The sequence below is a fragment of the Siniperca chuatsi genome, linkage group LG2 (genome assembly GCF_020085105.1).
Source record: "Siniperca chuatsi isolate FFG_IHB_CAS linkage group LG2, ASM2008510v1, whole genome shotgun sequence".
Taxonomy (NCBI): domain Eukaryota; kingdom Metazoa; phylum Chordata; class Actinopteri; order Centrarchiformes; family Sinipercidae; genus Siniperca; species Siniperca chuatsi.
This window is the reverse complement of record NC_058043.1, coordinates 18,336,858-18,357,756: the sequence shown is the minus strand read 5'-3', so window position 1 is coordinate 18,357,756 and position 20,899 is coordinate 18,336,858. Positions and strand designations below refer to the sequence as shown.

General features: G+C 40.8%; 1 protein-coding gene across 1 annotated transcript; it reads left to right on the top strand.

Moving 5' to 3' along the window:
* The first annotated feature begins 211 nt into the window (after window positions 1–211).
* On the top strand, window positions 212–20,265 carry usp4 (ubiquitin specific peptidase 4 (proto-oncogene)). The gene is made up of 22 exons (XM_044172357.1): window positions 212–500; window positions 1,907–2,034; window positions 2,174–2,304; window positions 2,385–2,511; window positions 2,708–2,853; window positions 3,631–3,692; window positions 3,874–4,020; window positions 13,192–13,309; window positions 13,416–13,589; window positions 13,697–13,855; window positions 14,287–14,511; window positions 14,724–14,807; window positions 14,941–15,035; window positions 15,145–15,327; window positions 15,630–15,892; window positions 16,067–16,288; window positions 16,390–16,460; window positions 16,543–16,658; window positions 16,748–16,897; window positions 18,082–18,185; window positions 18,616–18,704; window positions 18,906–20,265. Exons 1-22 carry the CDS (start codon window positions 349–351, stop codon window positions 19,026–19,028), a joined length of 3,069 nt encoding a protein of 1,022 aa, XP_044028292.1. The 5' UTR covers window positions 212–348; the 3' UTR covers window positions 19,029–20,265.
* The last annotated feature ends 634 nt before the right edge of the window (window positions 20,266–20,899 follow it).

Below are 20,899 nucleotides of genomic sequence, written 5' to 3'. Positions count from 1 at the left end.
CACATTAAAAAAAAAAAACACCATTAACATGTAAACGAGTAATTTAATATTTCAGGCAGCCGTCACATTTTGCAAAGGTGAAGTCAGTGCTGAGGTTTTCTGATGCACCAGACGATGCTCTGGGGTCACAACACCACACGGATGTTTTTGTAAAGTAGCGCTTTTGGTACACTGCTGGCCTAGGACACTTGATGATGTGATGGCAGAGCAGTCATACTGGAGTGCTCGAGCAGCTCTCCTCGACTGTGCTGACCGTAGAGGAAGAACGTTTCCCATGAGCAGCGCTCTGATGCTCGCCCTAGTGCGGCTCTTCCATCCGCGCGTTCACGATACCGGCACACTCGCTGCATGATGGCCGAGGGAGGCGGACCCGAGCCGGGTGGCGCGGCAGATTCCGACTCGGAGCCGGTAGCCGCACAGATGCCAACCCCTTCAACCGAAAGTCAAAAACAAACTCTTGGGTCACTTTTGAAAACAACTCTAAGAAAGGGTGACGAATGGTAAGAATCGGCAACGGCCAGCGTAACCTGGGTGTTTCAGCTAGCGTTAGCTAGCTAACATTAGCTTGTGAGAAACAGGAAATGCTAACATGCTAAAGCTAGCAAGCTAAAGACACCGATGCTTACAAGTCTGAAATCGAAAGCTGCTGTGCTACCGATATTTTGGCCAGCTAATGTTTAACACGTTAGCACGCTAGCTGCTAGCCAGTCAGACTTTACAATTTCTCTGTTAAGAGTGGTACCTGTAGTAACAGCTATTAACGTTGGTCGTAAACAACCAAACTGACATGGCTAGCTAAGTGGCTCATTTGTACAGTACTTCAACGTTAATGCCTGCTTTGTGACAAGTTAGGTGACGTTGGCTGATGTGGTGGCTAGTCGGCTGGTAGAATAGGCCCTGGATTCAGATGGTGGGTTCCCCTGCCAGTCAGATCTGCTGGTTGCTAGATAAGTAGTGATCAGGAAATGGGCCCGCTGACAGGAATATTATGCGATTTCGTTACCATGCTTGTAGTGACATGCCAATTGAAATTGTCTGACAGGTTTCTGAACTGGCCGGCTACCTGTGTTAGCTAACATTGTTTCAGATCATAAAGACCATCCAGGCCTGGGCATAGTGCTGCCAGGCGTATTAAAGGGGCTTCACCTCAGCAGTTAAATATTACAACAGAGAAATGTCAGATAAACAGTAAGTCCCATTGCCGCCTTTGTTGATAGAAATGGGCACCGAGGAAAGAGCACATTTATTATGTCTGTCAGCTAACTTAGTAGCCACTCAGCTAACATGTTCGTATAGCCTAGTTTTGGAAATTAGTCAGGTACAGCCTATAGATAGTGTTTCATGATACTGTAGTTAAAAATTAACTACCATCCCATGGTTTTCAAGCTGAAATGTATCATTTTCCATAAGCACATTAACACTATTTCATAGCTTGGGGAAATTAACCTCAGATTAAAGGGCAAAGACCATACACCTTACTTTGACTGAGACACCTCCTGTTTGAGGCTGTTCCATTAATTCTGACAGTGGCAATACAAAACAGAGTTCTGGGACTCAAGGTCTGACTATGTGAATACTTGCTAACAAGCCTATTAACTAAAGGAGATTCTCGCTTGGGATGAGATTAAGTCAAACTAGCTTGCTGTTACTATATCTGCAAATGCTAAGGAAGTTTGGTGTTGCATAATGTTCTGGGTTGGCATAAGGCTGAGTGCAGTGTCTCTCCAAACCCCATGCATTGTATCATCTCTTGACCCTTTTCTGTCCTTGCTTGATATCATAAACTTATCAGGTGACCAAAAAATCCTTTATGAAGTATAAGTCTCAAAGGTTCAGGAGAAACAATCCAGTGTCTCTCATTGTGTGATATGTTTGACATTAACTGTTACCAACCAATTTGTTTTAGGTATCTGATAGACAGCCGGTGGTTCAAACAATGGAAGAAGTATGTGGGATTTGACAGCTGGGACATGTACAATGTTGGAGAACGTAGCCTCTATCCAGGACCAATTGATAACTCTGGTCTGTTCTCAGGTAAAACTGTCATCTTTAAAGAAACATCTGTTGGGTGTTACTTTTGATTGCTCTTGGGAAAAGCACAAATCTCACATAGAGATTATAAGAGCTTGTTTGTTTCAGCATGTAGACATCATTTTGTTTGTTTTCCTTAAAGACCAGGAGACTCAGGCCCTGAAAGAGCACCTTATAGATGAGCTGGACTATGTCCTTGTACCCACTGAGGCATGGAATAAGCTTGTCAGCTGGTACGGCTGCCTTGATTGCCAGAGACCCATCGTCAGGAAGGTAATGGTATAGAAGATATTTTCTTTAATTTGAACATTCACCTATGGATTGGGCTCCTAAATGTCTTCTTTCTTCTCTAGGTTGTTGAACATGGCATGTTTGTCAAGCACTGTAAGGTGGAGGTCTATTTGCTGGAGCTGAACTTGTGTGAGAATGACAACATAGACAATGTGGTCACACGTCATTTCAGTAAAGCTGATACTATAGGTGAGGGTCTACATGGGTGTTCTGTGGATTCAACTTTGCATTGAAAATAACCAGATAGATGGCTGCCTACACACTAGAAATATCTATACATTGTCATTAAATGATAATAATAAAAAACAAAACAAACAACAACAAAACAAACAAACAACAAACTAAGAAAAATAATAAGCAAGTCTTGCAAATCCCCTCTTTCCAGATACTATAGAGAAGGAGATGAGGACACTGTTCGATATCCCATCAGAGAAAGAGACACGGCTCTGGAACAAATACATGAGCAACACCTACGAGCAGCTGAACAAGCCAGACAGCACTGTACAGGATGCTGGTCTCTTCCAGGGGCAGGTAGCGTGGAACTGTGTTATTCAAATAACCTTCCGATCACTGATAGTCTCTCTTCCTTTTGAAGAACATTATATCTCAGTAACGTACTGGTACTCACTGTGCATACATAATTCATTCACAGGCATTGTACAAAATAACAGGAACATCTGAGAGTCTAATGTAATACAACACATTAGCCCTGCAATAATATATATAGTTAATGTTATAATGTGTAATTCTTGTTGAGACTGTGTCAGCAGGTTATGGTTCAAGTGTATGGTAATTTTTGATGCTGAAGTGTTGTATTGCAAGGGTTATGTAAGGTGTTACTAATATTTTGTGTTCCCTTTACACAAATGGGGGCTGTACAGAGAATGACATCTTAGCACATAACACAATCCAATACAACAACACCACACCACAACAGTTGAGCTAATACCTCTGTGACCTTCCCATTAAAAACTTATCTTTCAAAGTTTAATGTATTGTATTGAATTACATTAAATTTTACAGGTGTTCAGGCTAATGTGTCCATACTCCTGTATTTTATAGTCACAAGTTGCAGTGTGAAAAGTATGAAGGTTTCAATGTATCACAGCAGCAATTGACCTAAAACTGTAAACAAAACTGGACTAATTACACATCAAAGTAAGTGTATTTGATAGACCTACCTGCAGCTGCTAAAGCTTGGGAGCACTTGGCACATGCATAGTATTAAATTCAAGCCTGAGACATGATAGCTCTGGCATGAAGGTCAGTTGTGCCAGCTTGGCTCTCATTCAGCCTGTTTTACCACAGGTGCTTGTGATTGAGCGGAAGAATGAGGATGGCACGTGGCCCCGACAAGCCTCCCATCCCAAGTAAGCAAATACTTTGTTGTTGTTTTGTTGTTTTTGTTATATATATATATATATATATATATATATATATATATATATATATATATATATATATATATATATATATATATATATATATATATATATAATTTTTGTGGTAATTTTTAGAAATGTGCTTCATGGTTTTGCTCTTGCTCACCAGATCCAGTACAGCCCCATCCAGGAATTTCACTACCTCCCCAAAACTCTCCTCCAGCTCAACAGCCAGTATCTCCTCAACAGTAACCAATGGAGACAGCAGCTGTAGCCCTGGCTACACACTTAACAACAGCGCCTCCTCTGGCAACAGGCAAGATTCAACCCCCCTGCACTGTTTCCCCCACGCACAAAGTACCGTCCTTTACCGCTGCTCGGTATTTACTGTGTGCTTTATTTGGCACAGGACTGGTATTCTTTGTTTCTCCTTTTCAGTTATGATCACATGTGTTTGGAACAAATGCATAACAACTGGCAGTTAACCTAACTTAATGTACTTGTGTACCAGTTACTTCCTTAGCTCCTCTAGTTGTTACATCTCCAAAGACTCATTGTGTAATATGATGAGTCTTTTTGTCAAATTCAGCGAATATTTTCTCTCTATCTGCTAGCTGTCTGTTCAGTGTGTGTAAATGGGAAATAAACAAAGTGACTCGAACAGAGTCACACAACACTATTCCAGCCATGATTTGTATGTCAGGTAACGTTAAATTACTTGCCCACAGATATTCAGCTTACTTTACTAGTTGTGACTATCGCTGTCTGGAGCTGGTTTGCTGGCTCTGGGAAACTGTCTCGTCCTCTCTGGCTGTTAGCTTCGCAGCAGCAACTGTAGGGACAGTTTGCTAACCCACAACCTAGCTAATGTTAGTTACGTTACTTGCTGTGTCGTTGTTCGTTTTATATCATGGTATTTGTCATGGTATTGGATTTCTCCAGAATCGCATACCCTGCCTTTTAATAATCTAGCTGAAATAAAAATTGCACATCCAATATTTCTCATGCAAGTGTGCTGTAGAGGATATTAAAAGGAGATTCCTGCACACAGCTCTTGCATTTAAGACATTTATTGAATCAGTACATCAGTCTAATGGTTCAGTCCCTACAGGCCTTCATCTGAGCATGTCTTGACAGAACAAAAGAAAGACCAAAGAATTGCTTTTCTGTTACACACTGAAGATAAGAATATGTATTTTACCTCTGCCCATAATATCATTAGTTCTTATCTTATACTACTGCTTTCCATTATATTAATGTTTACCAGGTTTTCCATTGTAAATTTGTTTAGTTTGCTTTCAAATGTACACTGTTTGTCACCCAGAAAAGCAGCTCATCTCAGCACCCATTTGAAAGCCGGCTGGTACCAAATACAAACATACATACATACATACATACACTAGGGTGCCGTATCAGCATAGTTTTAATCATATTAAATGGTGAGGAACATGTAATGAAAGAACACACTGTGACCGTACTGTGGCAGCATGGGTCCATTACAGTGCTTACTGGAAAAAGCTTTATGGCCTTAAGGTATATAAAGTATTTGCTCTTTATGAAGTTCACTGCTACCTAGGGCTTAGTAGGATTACTGAAGAGTTGATCAACTGTTTTGTGAAATTGCATTAAATCAAATGCAGTTTATTTAGATAAGGATATACACTGCGTCACCAGTTTATTTGGTGCATGTACAGTACAGACCAAAAGTTTGGACACACCTTCTCATTCAAAGAGTTTTCTTTATTTTCATAGTCATAATAACTACTGAAAATAGGTTCTTCAAAGTAGCCACCTTTTGCTTTGATTACTGCTTTGCACACTCTTGGCATTCTCTTGATGAGCTTCAAGAGGTAGTCACCTGAAATGGTCTTCCAACAGTCTTGAAGGAGTTCCCAGAGATGCTTAGCACTTGTTGGCCCTTTTGCCTTCACTCTGCGGACCAGTTCACCCCAAACCATCTCGATTGGGTTCAAGTCCGTTGACTGTGGAGGCCAGGTCATCTGGCGCAGCACCCCATCACTCTCCTTCTTAGTCAAATAGCCCTTACACAGCCTAGAGGTGTGTTTGGGGTCATTGTCCTGTTGAAAAATAAATGAAGGTCCAACTAAACGCAAACCGGATAGAATAGCATGCCGCTGCAAGATGCTGTGGTAGCCATGCTGGTTCAGTATGCCTTCAATTTTGAATAAATCCCCAACATTGTCACCAGCAAAGCACCCCCACACCATCACACCTCCTCCTCCATGCTTTTTTTTTTTGAATATTTTATTTTAGAGTTTTTTCCAAAAATAAACACAGAACAGACAACCGACACTGTCTCGGACCACACACACACACAAAAAATAAATAAAAAAACAAGTAAAAAATTAAATGAATAAAATAAAAATAATAAAAAACTAAAATAAATAAATAAATAAATAAAATCATAATAATAAGTGTTTAGTTCAGTAGCCAGAAATACTACAGTGAAAACCTGCTAAACAGTCAGTCTAGGTCCCCAGCATTAGCCTGAGAGGAGCCACTAAGGGCTGAGTGAGTAGTTGACTTGTCCAAATGGTCCAAGAATAAACCCCAAACAGCGGAAAATTTTTCAATGGAATTAGTTCTCAAGAATCTGAGTCTTTCCATTTGAATAAGAGAGATCATATCCGTAATCCAAGTTTGAAAGGAAGGGGGTGAAGGTGACTTCCAGTTCTTCAGCACAAGTTTCTTAGCCACAATCATACCCAGGGTTAGAGATTGCTGTATTGCCCCCGGGAGGCAGGAGGTGCGCTGTGAAAAACCGAAAATTGCAAGTTCTGCATCAGGTGGAAGAGGCCTATTGTAAGCCTTGGAATACCAGTCAAATATGCTTGACCAAAATCCAGACAATAAGGGGCAAAACCAGAGAGCATGAGAAGTTGTATCCTCTGCCACCTTGCACCGGTCACACATTGGAGAAACAGAGGGGAAAATTTTATGCAGTTTGGTTTTAGTATAATGCAAACGGTGAACAACCTTGAATTGGATCAGTTGGTGTCTGCTGTTTACTGAGTAGACCTGTATCATAGCCTGACACTAACCCACACATCATCAGAAAGTTCAACTCCCAGGTCTTCCTCCCAGGCTGCTTTAAATCTCTCAGTAGGAGCTGCAACAAGTAAGCTTTCGAATAAACAAACAAATTTGGAAATAAGATGTCTAGAGTCAGGAGGGCTCAGAAAAACACCAAAAAACACATGTTTTTCAGGAAGTTGTTCGAAATTACAAATTTTTGACTTTACATAATGCCTAATTTGTAGATAACGAAAGAAGTGTGCATGAGGCAAATCAAATTTCTCTCTTAACTGACTAAAGGATGCAAACCTTCCCTCAACGTAAAGGTCCCTGATGGACTCTAGGCCCTTCTCTCTCCAGACAAAGAAAGTTCTATCAGTCCGGGGGGGTAAAAAAGAATGATTATAACAAATTGTTGTATAAACAGAGGTCTCTGGCAGGGACAAGACTTTTCTCACCTGATTTAAAATTCTTACTGAATTTTTTAACACAAAGCTTAACTTATTCATCGCTGAAGGCCTTTCTAACTTAGAGAACAGCATGGCCGCTAAGGAAGTGCCAACAGCCAGGTTAGACTCCATTTGTACCCACAAAGGGATGTCAGGTGTCAAATTAGCCGGTGCCCCCTTCACCCAGTACATTAAAGCCCTAATATTGGCGGCCCAGTAATAATGCTTGAATACTGGCATACCCAGACCGCCTACAGACTTGGGTTTTTGCAGATGCAATTTAGAGATTCTGTGTGTCTTATAGTTCCAAACATAAGAAAGGATTATAGAGTCCAATTCCTTGAAGAAAGCAGAAGTAAGAAAAACAGGGAGATTCTGACAAAGATATAGGAATCTGGGAAGAGAAACCATTTTTATTGAATTTATACGCCCAATCATAGACAAAGGTAGAATTTTCCAACTTCCTATACTGTTTTTAAGTTTTGAAAGAAACTCAGCAAAATTCAACTTAAATAATAATTTTGAATCTTTGGGGATTGTCAAGCCGAGATACACAAAGTGATCCCTGGTTATCTTAAATGGAATATTCTCCAAAAACCGTAAGTATCAGAAAGAGGCATAAAGTTACTCTTTGACAAATTGATTGTATACCCTGATAGTCTCCCAAAAGAAATAATTAAATCTAAGAGAATGGGAACTGATATACAAATACAGTATTACATCGTCTGCATACAGACTAATAAGAACTTTCTTGCCTCCCACTTTGAGACCTGTGATACCTGTATGACGCCTTATACTTAGGGCACTCTATCGCAATGGCAAAAAGGGCAGGTGAAAGGGGGCACCCCTGTTGCACTGAGCGTTGTAAAGGAAACTCAAGCGACCTGTCTGCATTAGTTAAAACTGAACACTTTGGTCTGGCATATATTATTTTGACCCATGACACAAATGTCTCGCCAAACCCAAACTTTTGCAGTGATCTAAACATGTAAGGCCACTCAACCTGGTCAAAAGCTTTCTGCGCATCCAAGGACAGAATTGCTGCTCCATTAACTTTCGAGTGGTCAGCATATATTGTATTGAGGAGGCGACGCACATTAAAGAAAGAGAATCTGCCAGGGATAAACCCAGTCTGGTCAGGATGAATGATGGAGGGTAAATGTTTGTTAAGCCGAATAGCCAAAGCTTTAGTAATTACTTTCCTATCAAAATTCTGGAGCGCGATTGGTCTATAGCTAGTCGGGTCGGTTTCATCTTTATTTTTCTTTAAAATGAGAGATATATTCGCTTCGTACAATGTGTTAGGTAAAACATTATCTTTTTTAGAATTAATTATCATTCTGAGGAGGAGTGGGGCGAGAATATCACAAAATCTTTTAAAAAATTCTGAACTAAATCCATCTGGCCCCGCTGCCTTCCCATTTGGAAATGACTTAATGGTGGAGACTATCTCTTCCAAAGTAAAATCAGAGTCAAGGTCAGCCCTAGCGACGTCACCAAGTTTAGGTAATTCAAGAGAGTCAAAAAAATTTATTAAATCAGAATGAGTGGCTGTACTGTTGGAAGTATAGAGTTCACTATAAAAATCTTTAAAACAGGCATTAATGTCCTTGGGGTTAGTTAACAGCGTGCCATCCTTAGATATGATGCAGTATATTGACCTGGAAGCTTGAGCCCCTTTAAGTTGTTGTGCCAAGAGCTTATCAGGCTTATCCCCCGTTTCGAAATGCCTCTGCCTCATTTTCAAAAAAAGCTTGTTTATTTGACCACCAAGAATGCAGCTATACTCATACTTAAGCTTCATTATCTTATCGTAGTCGTTAGATGATTTTGACACCTGATACGCCAGTTCAAAAGTAGGAAGAACACTTTGTATCTCTAAAAGTCTTTTTCTCTTTCTTTCTTGGCAGCAGATTCGTAAGAAATATATATATATATATATATATATATATATATATATATATATATATATATATATAATATATGCCCACACATAACCACCTTCAACGTCTCCCAAAGTATAGAATCTGACACCTCCCCATTGTCGTTAAACTCCAGAAACTCTTTCAACTTGACGGTAATGTATTCTATGAATTTACTGTCAGTGAGCAGAGATGGATTGAAACGCCAGGAATAAGACCGCTTAGGGAGAGATAGGTTGATGGACATGGTAAGGGGACTGTGATCGGAAATCAAAATGCTGTGGTACCTGGTATCAATAACATGCGAGATTAACTGAGAATCAACCAAAAAATAATCTATTCTACTATAAGATTTGTGGACATGTGAATAGTAAGAATAATCTCTGTCTACAGGGTGCTGAATTCTCCAAATGTCCACTAAATTTCTGCAATTAAGCAAATTATTTAAAACTTGCACTGATGCAATTACAGGGGGTGGACGAGTGGACAATCTGTCTAAATAAGGGTCTAGATAACAATTTAAGTCTCCCCCGATTATTATATTAGAATTATTACCATCAGGAAGTAAGTCAAAAACCTTTATGTAAAAATTAGGATCATCAGTGTTTGGGCCATAGATATTTAAGAAAGTCAATGGGAAAGAATTTATGGTACCAGAAACAATGAGGTATCTGCCATAAGGATCAGTAATCATAGAAGAGAATTGGAATGGAATATTTTTCCGAAAGAGAATGGCGACACCGAGGGCGTGAGAAGTGAATGGTGATTGATAAACTTGAGATATCCAACTGCAACGCAATCTACGCTGCTCAGTAGCTTTAATATGGGTCTCCTGTAGAAAAATCACATCCACAGATAATGATTTAAGGTGCCTAAATACTTTTTCTCTCTTTATAGCATGTCCTAGCCCCTTAACATTCCAAGAGACTAATGTCACATTCCTACCCCCAGTTAGTACTCTACCAGAAGACCTCTGCATATGGAAAAAGAAAAAAGGTTATTAGAATGGACATACAACTTTGCTAGCATACATTGATAAGTAGCATGAAACTGAACAAAACAGTGAAAGATAAAAACAAGTGAGAAAATAACAGATAAGAAAATGACAAACCGGTCCGAGACAACAAGAACAACAACCCCCAACCAACCCCACCCTCCATTGTGTCTACCTGAACCAGACACAAAACTCCCAATTTTATCCAAAAAGGAGCTGCCGGGCATTTAACAAGAAAAAAACTACTTCAAGGAAAAGAGAACCCCTCCCCGTGGCTTTAAATGTTTGAACGGACAACTTATCACCGTCAAAGGAAAAATAAATAAAAAAATTAAATAAAAAAATAAATAAAAAAATAGATTATATTATGTAAAAACAAAAAAAACAAACAAAAAACCAAAAAAACCAAAAAAAACCCCCAAAAATATAGAAAGAAATTAAATAGGGAAAAATAATTGAAGAAAGAAATGACACGGTCAGAAAGTCACTAAAGTGAAAGCAAAATAAACAAATAAAAAAAAAAAATAAAATCAGACCATTCTATGATCTTGATTAAGTCTCAGTGCACTGTGTATTCATCGTAACTACACGCCAGAAGCTGTAGCTCTACTGAGTCCCAAGGATACATATGCACGTCAGCAGCGAGGTAAGATAAGTTCGAACGTATTTGAGTTTACTCTCCTGAGCTCCCACCGCACCTCTCTGCAAATCGCGCTGCCTCCGTTGGATCCTCAAAGACTGTAGGTGCCTCCGCTCCGTGTTGATGGATTTGCAATCTAGCGGGGTACCGCAGCGAGAACTTGATCCCCTTTTTGCGCAAGCTTTGCATCACATCCCGAAAGGCATTTCTTTGAGACATCACCTCAGTGGTATAGTTGGGAAAAATAAGGACCCGTTTGCCCTTATATACGAGTGGTTGCATTCTCCCGCAACGCAAAATTAACTCCTTCTCTTGAAAGTGGTGAATGCGCGCCAGGATTGTGCGCGGCTTCTCACCAACGGCCGGCTTCGGCTGAAGAGAACGATGCGCTCGATCCACTTTGACCGGGCGAGGAAAATGCTCTTCCCCGAGCAGTTGGGGAATCAGCCTGGAGACAAATTCAGTGGGTTTACCCTCCTCCTCGTCCTCTTGTATTCCCACGATCTTAATATTATGTCTTCTTGACCGAGCTTCTAAATCCAATACTTTAGCTCGGAGCTGACTATTTTGTTGAGACAGCTCTGAGTACCTGGTTTCCAACTCTTGGATCCGTGCCTCAAAGTCGTTTATAGCTTGTTCTTGATTAGCCACACGGGCCCGTAGCTCGGCCTGCGACGTCACAAGCTTCTGGAAATTGAGTTCAAAAGCATCAAAGCGGGCGTTAACCCCCTGCAAGATTGACTCTGACATTTCTTTACATATCTCTTTGCACATAGCATAAGCGGTGTCCGGTAATTTTTCAGACTTGTCAGGCGAGCTAGCTTTAGCGTTAGCTCCGGATACTTGGTCATCAGTGTTCCTAACTTTGTTGGAGGCACTCGGCTTCGGCATTTTTGAGTCGAGACAAAAGTTCACACTAAATACATAAAGTAAACACACTTTGATGGCCTAAAACTAAATAAAACACGGTGAAATAATAAATTGTCGAGGCCTTGGAGAGGAGCCCTGGCAAAACGCGTCTATACCTCAGACATGCGCACTAGCGCCCCCTCCTCCTCCTCCATGCTTCACGGTGGGAACCAGGCATGTAGAGTCCATCTGTTCACCTTTTCTGCGTCGCACAAAGACACGGTGGTTGGAACCAAAGATCTCAAATTTGGACTCATCAGACCAAAGCACAGATTTCCACTGGTCTAATGTCCATTCCTTGTGTTCTTTAGCCCAAACAAGTCTCTTCTGCTTGTTGCCTGTCCTTAGCAGTGGTTTCCTAGCAGATATTCTACCATGAAGGCCTGATTCACACAATCTCCTCTTAACAGTTGTTCTAGAGATGTGTCTGCTGCTAGAACTCTGTGTGGCATTGACCTGGTCTCTAATCTGAGCTGCTGTTAACCTGCGATTTCTGAGGCTGGTGACTCGGATGAACTTATCTTCCGCAGCAGAGGTGACTCTTGGTCTTCCTTTCCTGGGGCGGTCCGCATGTGAGCCAGTTTCTTTGTAGCGCTTGATGGTTTTTGTGACTACACTTTCAAAGTTTTCCCAATTTTTTGGACTGACTGACCTTCATTTCTTAAAGTAATGATGGCCACTCGTTTTTCTTTACTTAGCTGCTTTTTTCTTGCCATAATACAAATTCTAACAGTCTATTCAGTAGGACTATCAGCTGTGTATCCACCTGACTTCTGCACAACACAATTGATGGTCCCAACCCCATTTATAAGGCAAGAAATCACACTTATTAAACCTGACAGGGCACACCTGTAAAGTGAAAACCATTTCAGGTGACTACCTCTTGAAGCTCATCAAGAGAATGCCAAGAGTGTGCAAAGCAGTAATCAAAGCAAAAGGTGGCTACTTTGAAGAACCTAGAATATGACATATTTTCAGTTCAGTTCACACTTTTTTGTTATGTATATAATTCCACATGTGTTAATTCATAGTTTTGATGCCTTCGGTGTGAATCTACAATTTTCATAGTCATGAAAATAAAGAAAACTCTTTAAATGAGAAGGTGTGTCCAAACTTTTGGTCTGTACTGTACATCCGATGCCTTTAAAGTTTATTCAGCTCCACTCCATTTTGGAGACAGTAGACTGATTATGTGATGACAGGGCTGTTGTATTGGATGGCATTAGGTGTAGCTAATAAACTGGCATCTCAGTGTAGATTATATTGCCACAGCTTACTCTAGAACAAAACATCATGCCCAAATGACTCGTCATTTAGAATAGTTTTTAAGAGTGTGTGCAGTGTTCTTTGACATAATAGAAAGTGTAGCATACAGAGACATACATACATACGTACATACACTAGGGTCTACAGATACACAATTTTATCCACGTACCATATTTGAGTTTCATGTTTAAACATATGCCTGAAGGTACTGGCTTCATCATTGCACCGTGTCTCTAGAATACCAACAGTAACAGATCTGCTTTTCCAACAGATTGGGGGGCTACAATTCATACAGCTCCTCCTACAACTACAGAGAGTCACAGTCGCAGCCTGGCCTATGTGGTCTCAGTAATTTGGGCAACACTTGCTTCATGAACTCTGCCCTCCAGGTAAAAAACAACAATTAATGCTACAGTTACAACTTCTATTCAGAGAAAGTCAATTGCTTTGGGGTGTTATGTTCACATTATCCACTTTTTGTTCCTCCTCTTGCAGTGCCTGAGCAATGCATCTCCACTCACAGAGTACTTCCTTAATGACCAGTATGAGGCAGAGATTAACCGAGAGAATCCTCTGGGAATGAGGGGCGAGATTGCCGAGGCCTATGCTGATCTAGTAAAGCAGATGTGGCTGAGCAGAAGCAGCTATGTGGCCCCACGTACCTTCAAAGTGAGTTGTGTCAAACAACTTTATCTGAAGTGAATGTATATAGATTATCCATTCATAATCTTAAAGCTACAAACAAAGTAAATAAAAATCTACCTTTTTGTGTCCAGACCCAAGTCGGACGCTTTGCCCCCCAGTTTTCAGGCTACCAGCAGCAGGACTCGCAGGAGCTGTTGGCCTTCCTGCTGGATGGGCTCCATGAAGATCTGAACCGTGTCAAGAAGAAGCCTTATCTAGCCCTGAGGGATGCAGAGGGCCGTCCAGATGAGGTATAGTACATACATTGAAATGCTGTGATACTGGTTCTCACACTGTGTGCCTTTTTTCAGGACCATTTTATGTCTCAAAAAGGTAACTAAATATGGATTCAAAGGCTGATGCTGGAATATAATGCTGCTTAAATATCTATATTCACAGCACTTCCTGCTTTGTTGTGTTTAGATTTATGAAATTGAAATCAGCTTTAAATTTCAAAGAGACTGACTGAGCTGCAAGGACTGCTAGCCTCTGACAGCTACAATAGACATAGATCTTTGTTTTGAAGCTGCACATTGTGTGCTTTGATCTACACTGTTTTATAGAAACAGAAGAGCAAAAGGTTTCAAAGAATTACTTTACAATATCAAGTTGCACACTTTCTTTCTCAGGTTTTAAAATGGCATCTAATGAAGGTTTTTCTCCATTGGTTGTGGAATTACAGATTGTTGCCAAGGAAGCCTGGACGAACCACCGCTTGCGCAATGACTCTATTATAGTTGATATTTTCCACGGCCTCTTCAAATCCACTTTGGTGTGCCCAGAGTGCTCCAAGGTGTCTGTAACCTTTGACCCATTCTGCTACCTCACACTGCCTCTGCCCATGAAGAAGGACCGTACTATGGAGGTTTTCCTGGTGCGATCAGACCCTCAGTCTAGACCCACACAGGTGAGGTGGAATTAAGGTTTTTGCTCTAGACTTGAACAACTACAAATAAACTAATACTAGTTAATACCAACTTACTAATACTAGCATTCCAGTGAAAACAGAGTTGGCTTTGTACTTGCTGTTGAGGAGTCCTCGATTTCTGAAAGCTCAAGCATTTAACTGAGCGGTTCACTGACTTAATCATAATCTCTCTGTTTATCTTTGGCTTACAGTATCGAGTGGTGGTCCCCAAACTGGGTACAGTGACAGACCTGTGCAGCGCCTTGTCCAAACTCTGTGGAATCCCTCCTGAAAATGTAAGAACTTTAACCTTTTACACCACTAGAATAAAATCAAGTGTTCTTTATCCTTCCAGCTTCACATTTTCTTTGTCTTAGGTTGAAATGGAAATAGTCTGTGGTAACTTAGGCAAATCACTTGTCTTTCTAGATGGTGGTGGCTGACGTTTACAATCATAGGTTCCATAAAATCTATAGACGGGATGATGGCCTCAACCAAATCATGGAAAAAGATGACATCTTTGTGTAAGTTGTGTTGTTGACTTAAAAATGAGATGCCTTAAGTTTGCCACTGTGGTTGCTGTTGAATACTAGGTGTGTGTAATGTGTGTGTTTGTGTTGTTGCTCTTTGCAGGTATGAGGTACAGGAAGAGGACAGTGAGAGGATGAACCTGCCTGTATATTTCAGGGAGCGCCACTCCAAGCATGCTGGAAGCTCCACAAGCACCATGCTGTTCGGCCAGCCTTTACTCATCACCGTGCCAAGACACAACCTTATAGCAGACGTTCTTTATGACAAGATCCTAGAGAGGATTGGGTAAGAACCTACTGTATGGACAGCAAGAAAGGAAACTCCATGACAGTGTGAAGAGATAGAGTTTAAGAAAGGGAGGTAAAACAAATGCAGAATCAAATTTAAATGAATGTAGTAGCAGGAGTTGCATGATAGCAGTTTTCAGGTCTGATGTGTACATGCAGTGATGGGATCACGTAGAACGCATATTTAAAAAAAAAATGTAATTGAAATGACTAGTGTAGTGTAACTGAAACCACTGATAATAAAAAGTGAATTCTGAGTGTATTTGCTGTTTAACTATTCTCCTTTGTTCCTTGTTGTAGACGCTATGTAAAACAATCCCAGAGCCCTAATAGTGAAAGCAGGGCCTCAGCCTCAGCCTCAGCCTCAGCCTCAGCCTCAGCCTCAGCCTCAGCGACCGTTGCCAGCTGCAGCCAGGCTCCTGAATGTTCCACATCATCTAATCTCAATGCCAGCCTGGGTGGCTGTGGCAGCCCACTGTCAGACGGGGCCTCCTGCAGTGCCAGCTCCAGTAACGGCAGCAACCACTCAGGGACCTGCAATGAAACTAACGGGCTATATGATGGTAAGCAGCTAACATCATCTCTCACCAGATTTAAATGAATGTAAAGGAAACATTGATCAGAGAGCCGTTACCCATCAGAATGTTTTTATACTAATGTTAACCAACAACTCTTTAAAATGCAGCCATGCAAAAAAACTCAAAAGTGATGAGGTGACATCGTCTGTGTCTGTTCAGGTGAGGAGGAGGCCATGGACCACCAGGTGAGTCCAGAGCCAGAGAATGGCCAGTCCGAAGAGGAGGAAGAGGAGACCTCTGACTTGGAAAATGGGTCTAAAGGAGACGCTGCCAAGCTGTGCTCTTCGCAAGCCAAGCTCTTCACTTTCAGCATAGTCAACTCTTACGGAACAGCCAACATCAGCTCACTGCCTTGCGATGGAAATGTCCTCAAACTCAATCGTCAGTGTTAATCTTTTAAACTTTTAATTGCATTGATAGTTTTATCTTTCAAAGCCACTTTGTGTTGACACTTCTCCCCCTCCTATCTCTTCTCTCTGCAGCACATTCCACGGTGGCGATTGACTGGGACACAGAGTCAAAGAAACTGTGTTATGATGAACAGGAAGCAGAGGTCAGTGGGTTAATATGCACCAGACAACATGTGACAGGATATGCAAGCTGTCTATTTATATTTGTGTAAATATTGTGTGTAGGCCTATGAGAAGCATGAGAGCATGCTGCAGCCCCAAAAAAAGAAAGCCACTGTGGCTCTGAGGGAATGCATCGAGCTCTTTACAACCATGGAGACACTTGGCGAACACGATCCATGGTAAGGGTTCACAACTACAACCTAACTCAGCGTCAAACCTCCACGTTTGTCACTATCTTTGTCATATAAATATGATCTTTTGTATGCAGGTATTGTCCAACATGTAAGAAACACCAGCAGGCCACAAAAAAGTTTGACCTGTGGTCGCTGCCTCGCATTCTGGTAGTTCACCTAAAGCGTTTCTCCTACAACCGGTGTTGGAGGGACAAGCTGGACACAGTGGTGGACTTTCCCATCAGGTATGCAGGCAGCATTGCTCATTGACATTATTGTCAAGACGTTTAAGAACAATGTCTTTAGTCTGATGTTTCTGCTAAAGGTTTTCCGGAGAAAAGGCACTGTTGTGTCTGTTTAGTAGTTCCAGATCTCAATCAGTGTCAATCCGTGCATACCCAAATAATAATAATAATATAACATAATAATAACCCAAAATAATTGAAAACACCTGTGAAGGTGGGCAGTCGATGTGCCAGTCCTTTTTAAATTTTAGATTGAAGTTACAAAATCCAAAGACACATATTTGCATTTGCCTTATGACAATACCAGATTACTGAAATTTCAGTTTTTTTTTTTTTGTTAGACTAAAATTTCTGAAGCACTGGTGTGTAACAGTTGGCTGGAATATTTAGCATCTAAAGATTTAAACGTCATATTTATAAATGCGTCCGAGAATTATGCAATTCTTTAGAAAAGCAGTGTCACAAAGTGTTACTCAATGCAAAATTGTAATCATTAATTCTATTCTTTGTGAAATCAATTAGAAATGCAGATCGGGTTGTGACAAAATTAGTTATCGATGCACTTTATTTCACTCAGTTTTAAGAATACTGTTTGTCATTTAAAGATTGTGCCAAAGGAAGTGAGAAACACTGCGGTACATTAGAAGGAGCTGTAGTCTGAAACTCACAGAACAAAGTGACCTGAGGAATGAGGAAACACTGTATTTATTGTACTTTCAAGAAATGGACTCTTGTCTCAGAGAACTGACATCATACTCCAAAGAACAATTACACGTCCTTATCTGTTTTGGTTGTGTAAAAGAAGCCTTTCAAATCTCAGTCATTAACCTTTTTTTTTGCAGTTGGCACAGTACAAAATTTCCTGTTTTTAAAATAGAGAAGTTGCCTCAAGATTATGTGGCCCAATGGCTCTCTGTCACACTCTTGGCACTGTGTGTGCAGCACATGTTCACCTCTGTGGAGGAACTTGATCCTCTAGAAACAAGAAGCAGAGAAAACGTTACTGCAATCCTGCTTTAAAAAAGGCTGACTCATGCTCACTAAGGTCAGCTTAAATATGCTGTGTTTTACATTAAATGTGACTAGTTTTTATTTCTTGGATGTTGTAAGTTTAATAACTTAGTTTCAGTGTGGTGGCAATGCCATTTTTCCCCCCTGCGACTGATGATATTTTCTTTTTTCAGGGATCTGAACATGTCAGAGTTTGTGTGTGACCCAAAGGCCGGCCCCTACATATATGACCTCATTGCCGTGTCAAACCACTATGGAGGAATGGGAGGGGGTCACTGTAAGTTACTGCTCATTTTTTCTTCTTTTCTCTGTCATTTTAGTCTCTTAAACAACACTTAGAAAGCAAAGGCCAATATCACTCCATATCAACATGCCGTAAAGAGCTGTTAATAGTTTTATTTTCAGCTGGTAGTAAATCCAAGCTCTAGCTCTTGTGCCAACACCTCTTTAGTCTTCAAACATGCACACAATATATGTCAACAGAAGGTCTGCTTAATGACCACTGTGTCTCCATGGACACTGTAATCAGTTACATTCCAGTATGACACATCACACATCTTTGTTCTCTGTGGACTCACTGTCAAGGTTATTGTTGATTTGCTTTGTCCATTCATGGTGAACTGGTCTGATAAGATTTTTATCTCTACCTGAGTAAACAAATGGCCTGAATAGCTGTTTGGTAACACTGCTTTCCCTCTGTCTGACAGACACAGCTTATGGCAAGAATAAAGTGGATGGAAAGTGGTATTACTTTGATGACAGCAGTGTCTCCTCTGCTACAGAGGACCAGATTGTGGTGAGTTTTGATTCTTTAATGTTCATAGATCTGTGTGTCCTGTAGTTTTAGTTAGTATTTGGTGATCCTCGTGTTGTTGTTTTTTTTTATCCATTAACTGATGTTTGATGAAGATGAGCCCTCAGCCTTCTTGGCTTTCTGTCCTTGGTGTCGAGTGTCTCTGTTTATGTAGTGTAATCCTATCCATGTCCTCCCTCACAGACTAAAGCAGCCTACGTGCTGTTCTATCAGCGCAGAGACGAGGAAGCCCCCTCCAAACCTCAGCCTTCGGCCTCGCTGGGAGGAGCCCCAGAAGCAGCCGATGACCACATGGACACAAACTGAGGAGCCCCGACGCGAAGGGACATGCACTGAAACACATACGGCAAATAGAGACACTCGGATGCACACACAAAGCTACTTTAGTGACAGAGGACTCCACAGACTTAACATTATTAACCCTACCTTCCCCCGTATTTTTTTGATTTCTGTCTCGTATGTTGTCAACTAGAGCCAACAGCCTTGTCAGAAGAGTGACCTGAGAGACTTCCTCCCTGCAGCGGGTGGCCTACTGATTTCTGAACATAGTTTCCTAGTCTGGAACTAAAAGGAGTATAAATGGATATATATCCTCTTACTGGATGAAGAGAATGTTAGAAGTGCCCTCAAATGCGTAGATAAACAAATGTCAGTCAGAAATATATAAAAAAAAAAAAAAAAAAAAGCCAAATGCACATGTTGTTTCAACCAAAGTGTTCCACGGTATTTATGATGAAATGTACCAACTGTTAAGACAATAGCAGGATCCTGGCATTGTGCCTAGATTTATCTCTGATAATCTTGCTGTGCTGAGGTAAATGCTATCTTTAACAGTGTGATGTGCACACAAACAATACATGCCATGCTTGTTGAAAGAATCCTGTGACCTTATTCCACCTGTGTAGAGTGGGTTACCGATGGGGATCTTGCTGCTGCAGACTAGCCGTGGCAGTTGTGCTGCCGGCCTGCCGGGTCTGTTTTGCAATCCAAACCATGGAGGGGCGAGGCTTGTTTCAAGGTTTTAAGATATGAGTTGGGGCAGAAGCAGTTTTTCGACGTTGCTCTTGTTAAACCATCGTTTTCTGTTCTTTGACGCACAGTATGGGCTCTGCTGTCTCTCGGACCCTAAACTTATGAGAGGAGTCTTACCCTGCTAATAATTTTTGTTTTCCTTTTTTGTAATCACAATGCAAGAGCGGCCTTTTGATTCCTGCAACCTGACTAAAAAGGAGGCACTTTGAATTCTCCATGAGTACATTATCTACCTGCTTCTGGTATATCTAGACATGACAGAATTGTATGGTTCGGCCTTAGCATTAAGAGTTATGGTCTGTCATACACTTCTAGATCATTTTAATGTGTCTTATAAGCATATTTTGATTGCTGCCTGATTGGACCCCTAGCTCACCTGCAATGGCTTGTCCTTATTAGTCTTGTACATTAATGCAGCTCTGTATTGAAATGGCTATGTTATTTGATATCTTCAAAGCACACTGAGTGAAGCAAAATAAACTAGAATAAAAGTGGTGCTTTATTCATGAAACTTGAACTTGCTCCTTGTCACGAGGAACAGTCTACATGTGTTGTCAGATGGGGTCAGGACAGCAGTACCTTAACAGCATTCTCACTGAATGCAGGCATTTGGAGCCAATTATTTTCCTTCCACTGACCACTACTCAGCTGTTAAGTAAAACACAGCAATAAATTGTCTCTGTTGGTAGCATAAGAGAATAATCTGTTTGTTTTATCTTAATGGAGTCTTAAGAGACACACAATTATCCCAGGAAGCGCAGTTATAACAGGTGTCTTGTGTGACTGAGTATAAAATAGAATACATTTACTTACTCAGTCAAGTCTCTTCTAGTGAAACCAGATGGCAGTTAGTACTTAATGGATCTGTTCCCATAAGTCTTGTTCTATGTTGATAGGAAGGGCCTCCAAGTGCCCTTTTAGCTGGTTGGTCCTGCCCATTATTGTCATTAAGAGATGACTACCTAAATATAATCATATATGCTTATGACTAGAAAAGCTTTACATCGTATCTGTAATCCTAGATACTTGGTTGAAAACAGAATTCAGCTGCCAAATGCAGCGAATCTTGGTTTCTTGCCCCTAAATCATGACAGCAATTCAAACTCAAAAATAACCGAAGAGATGTAAATAATCACACTATTGAA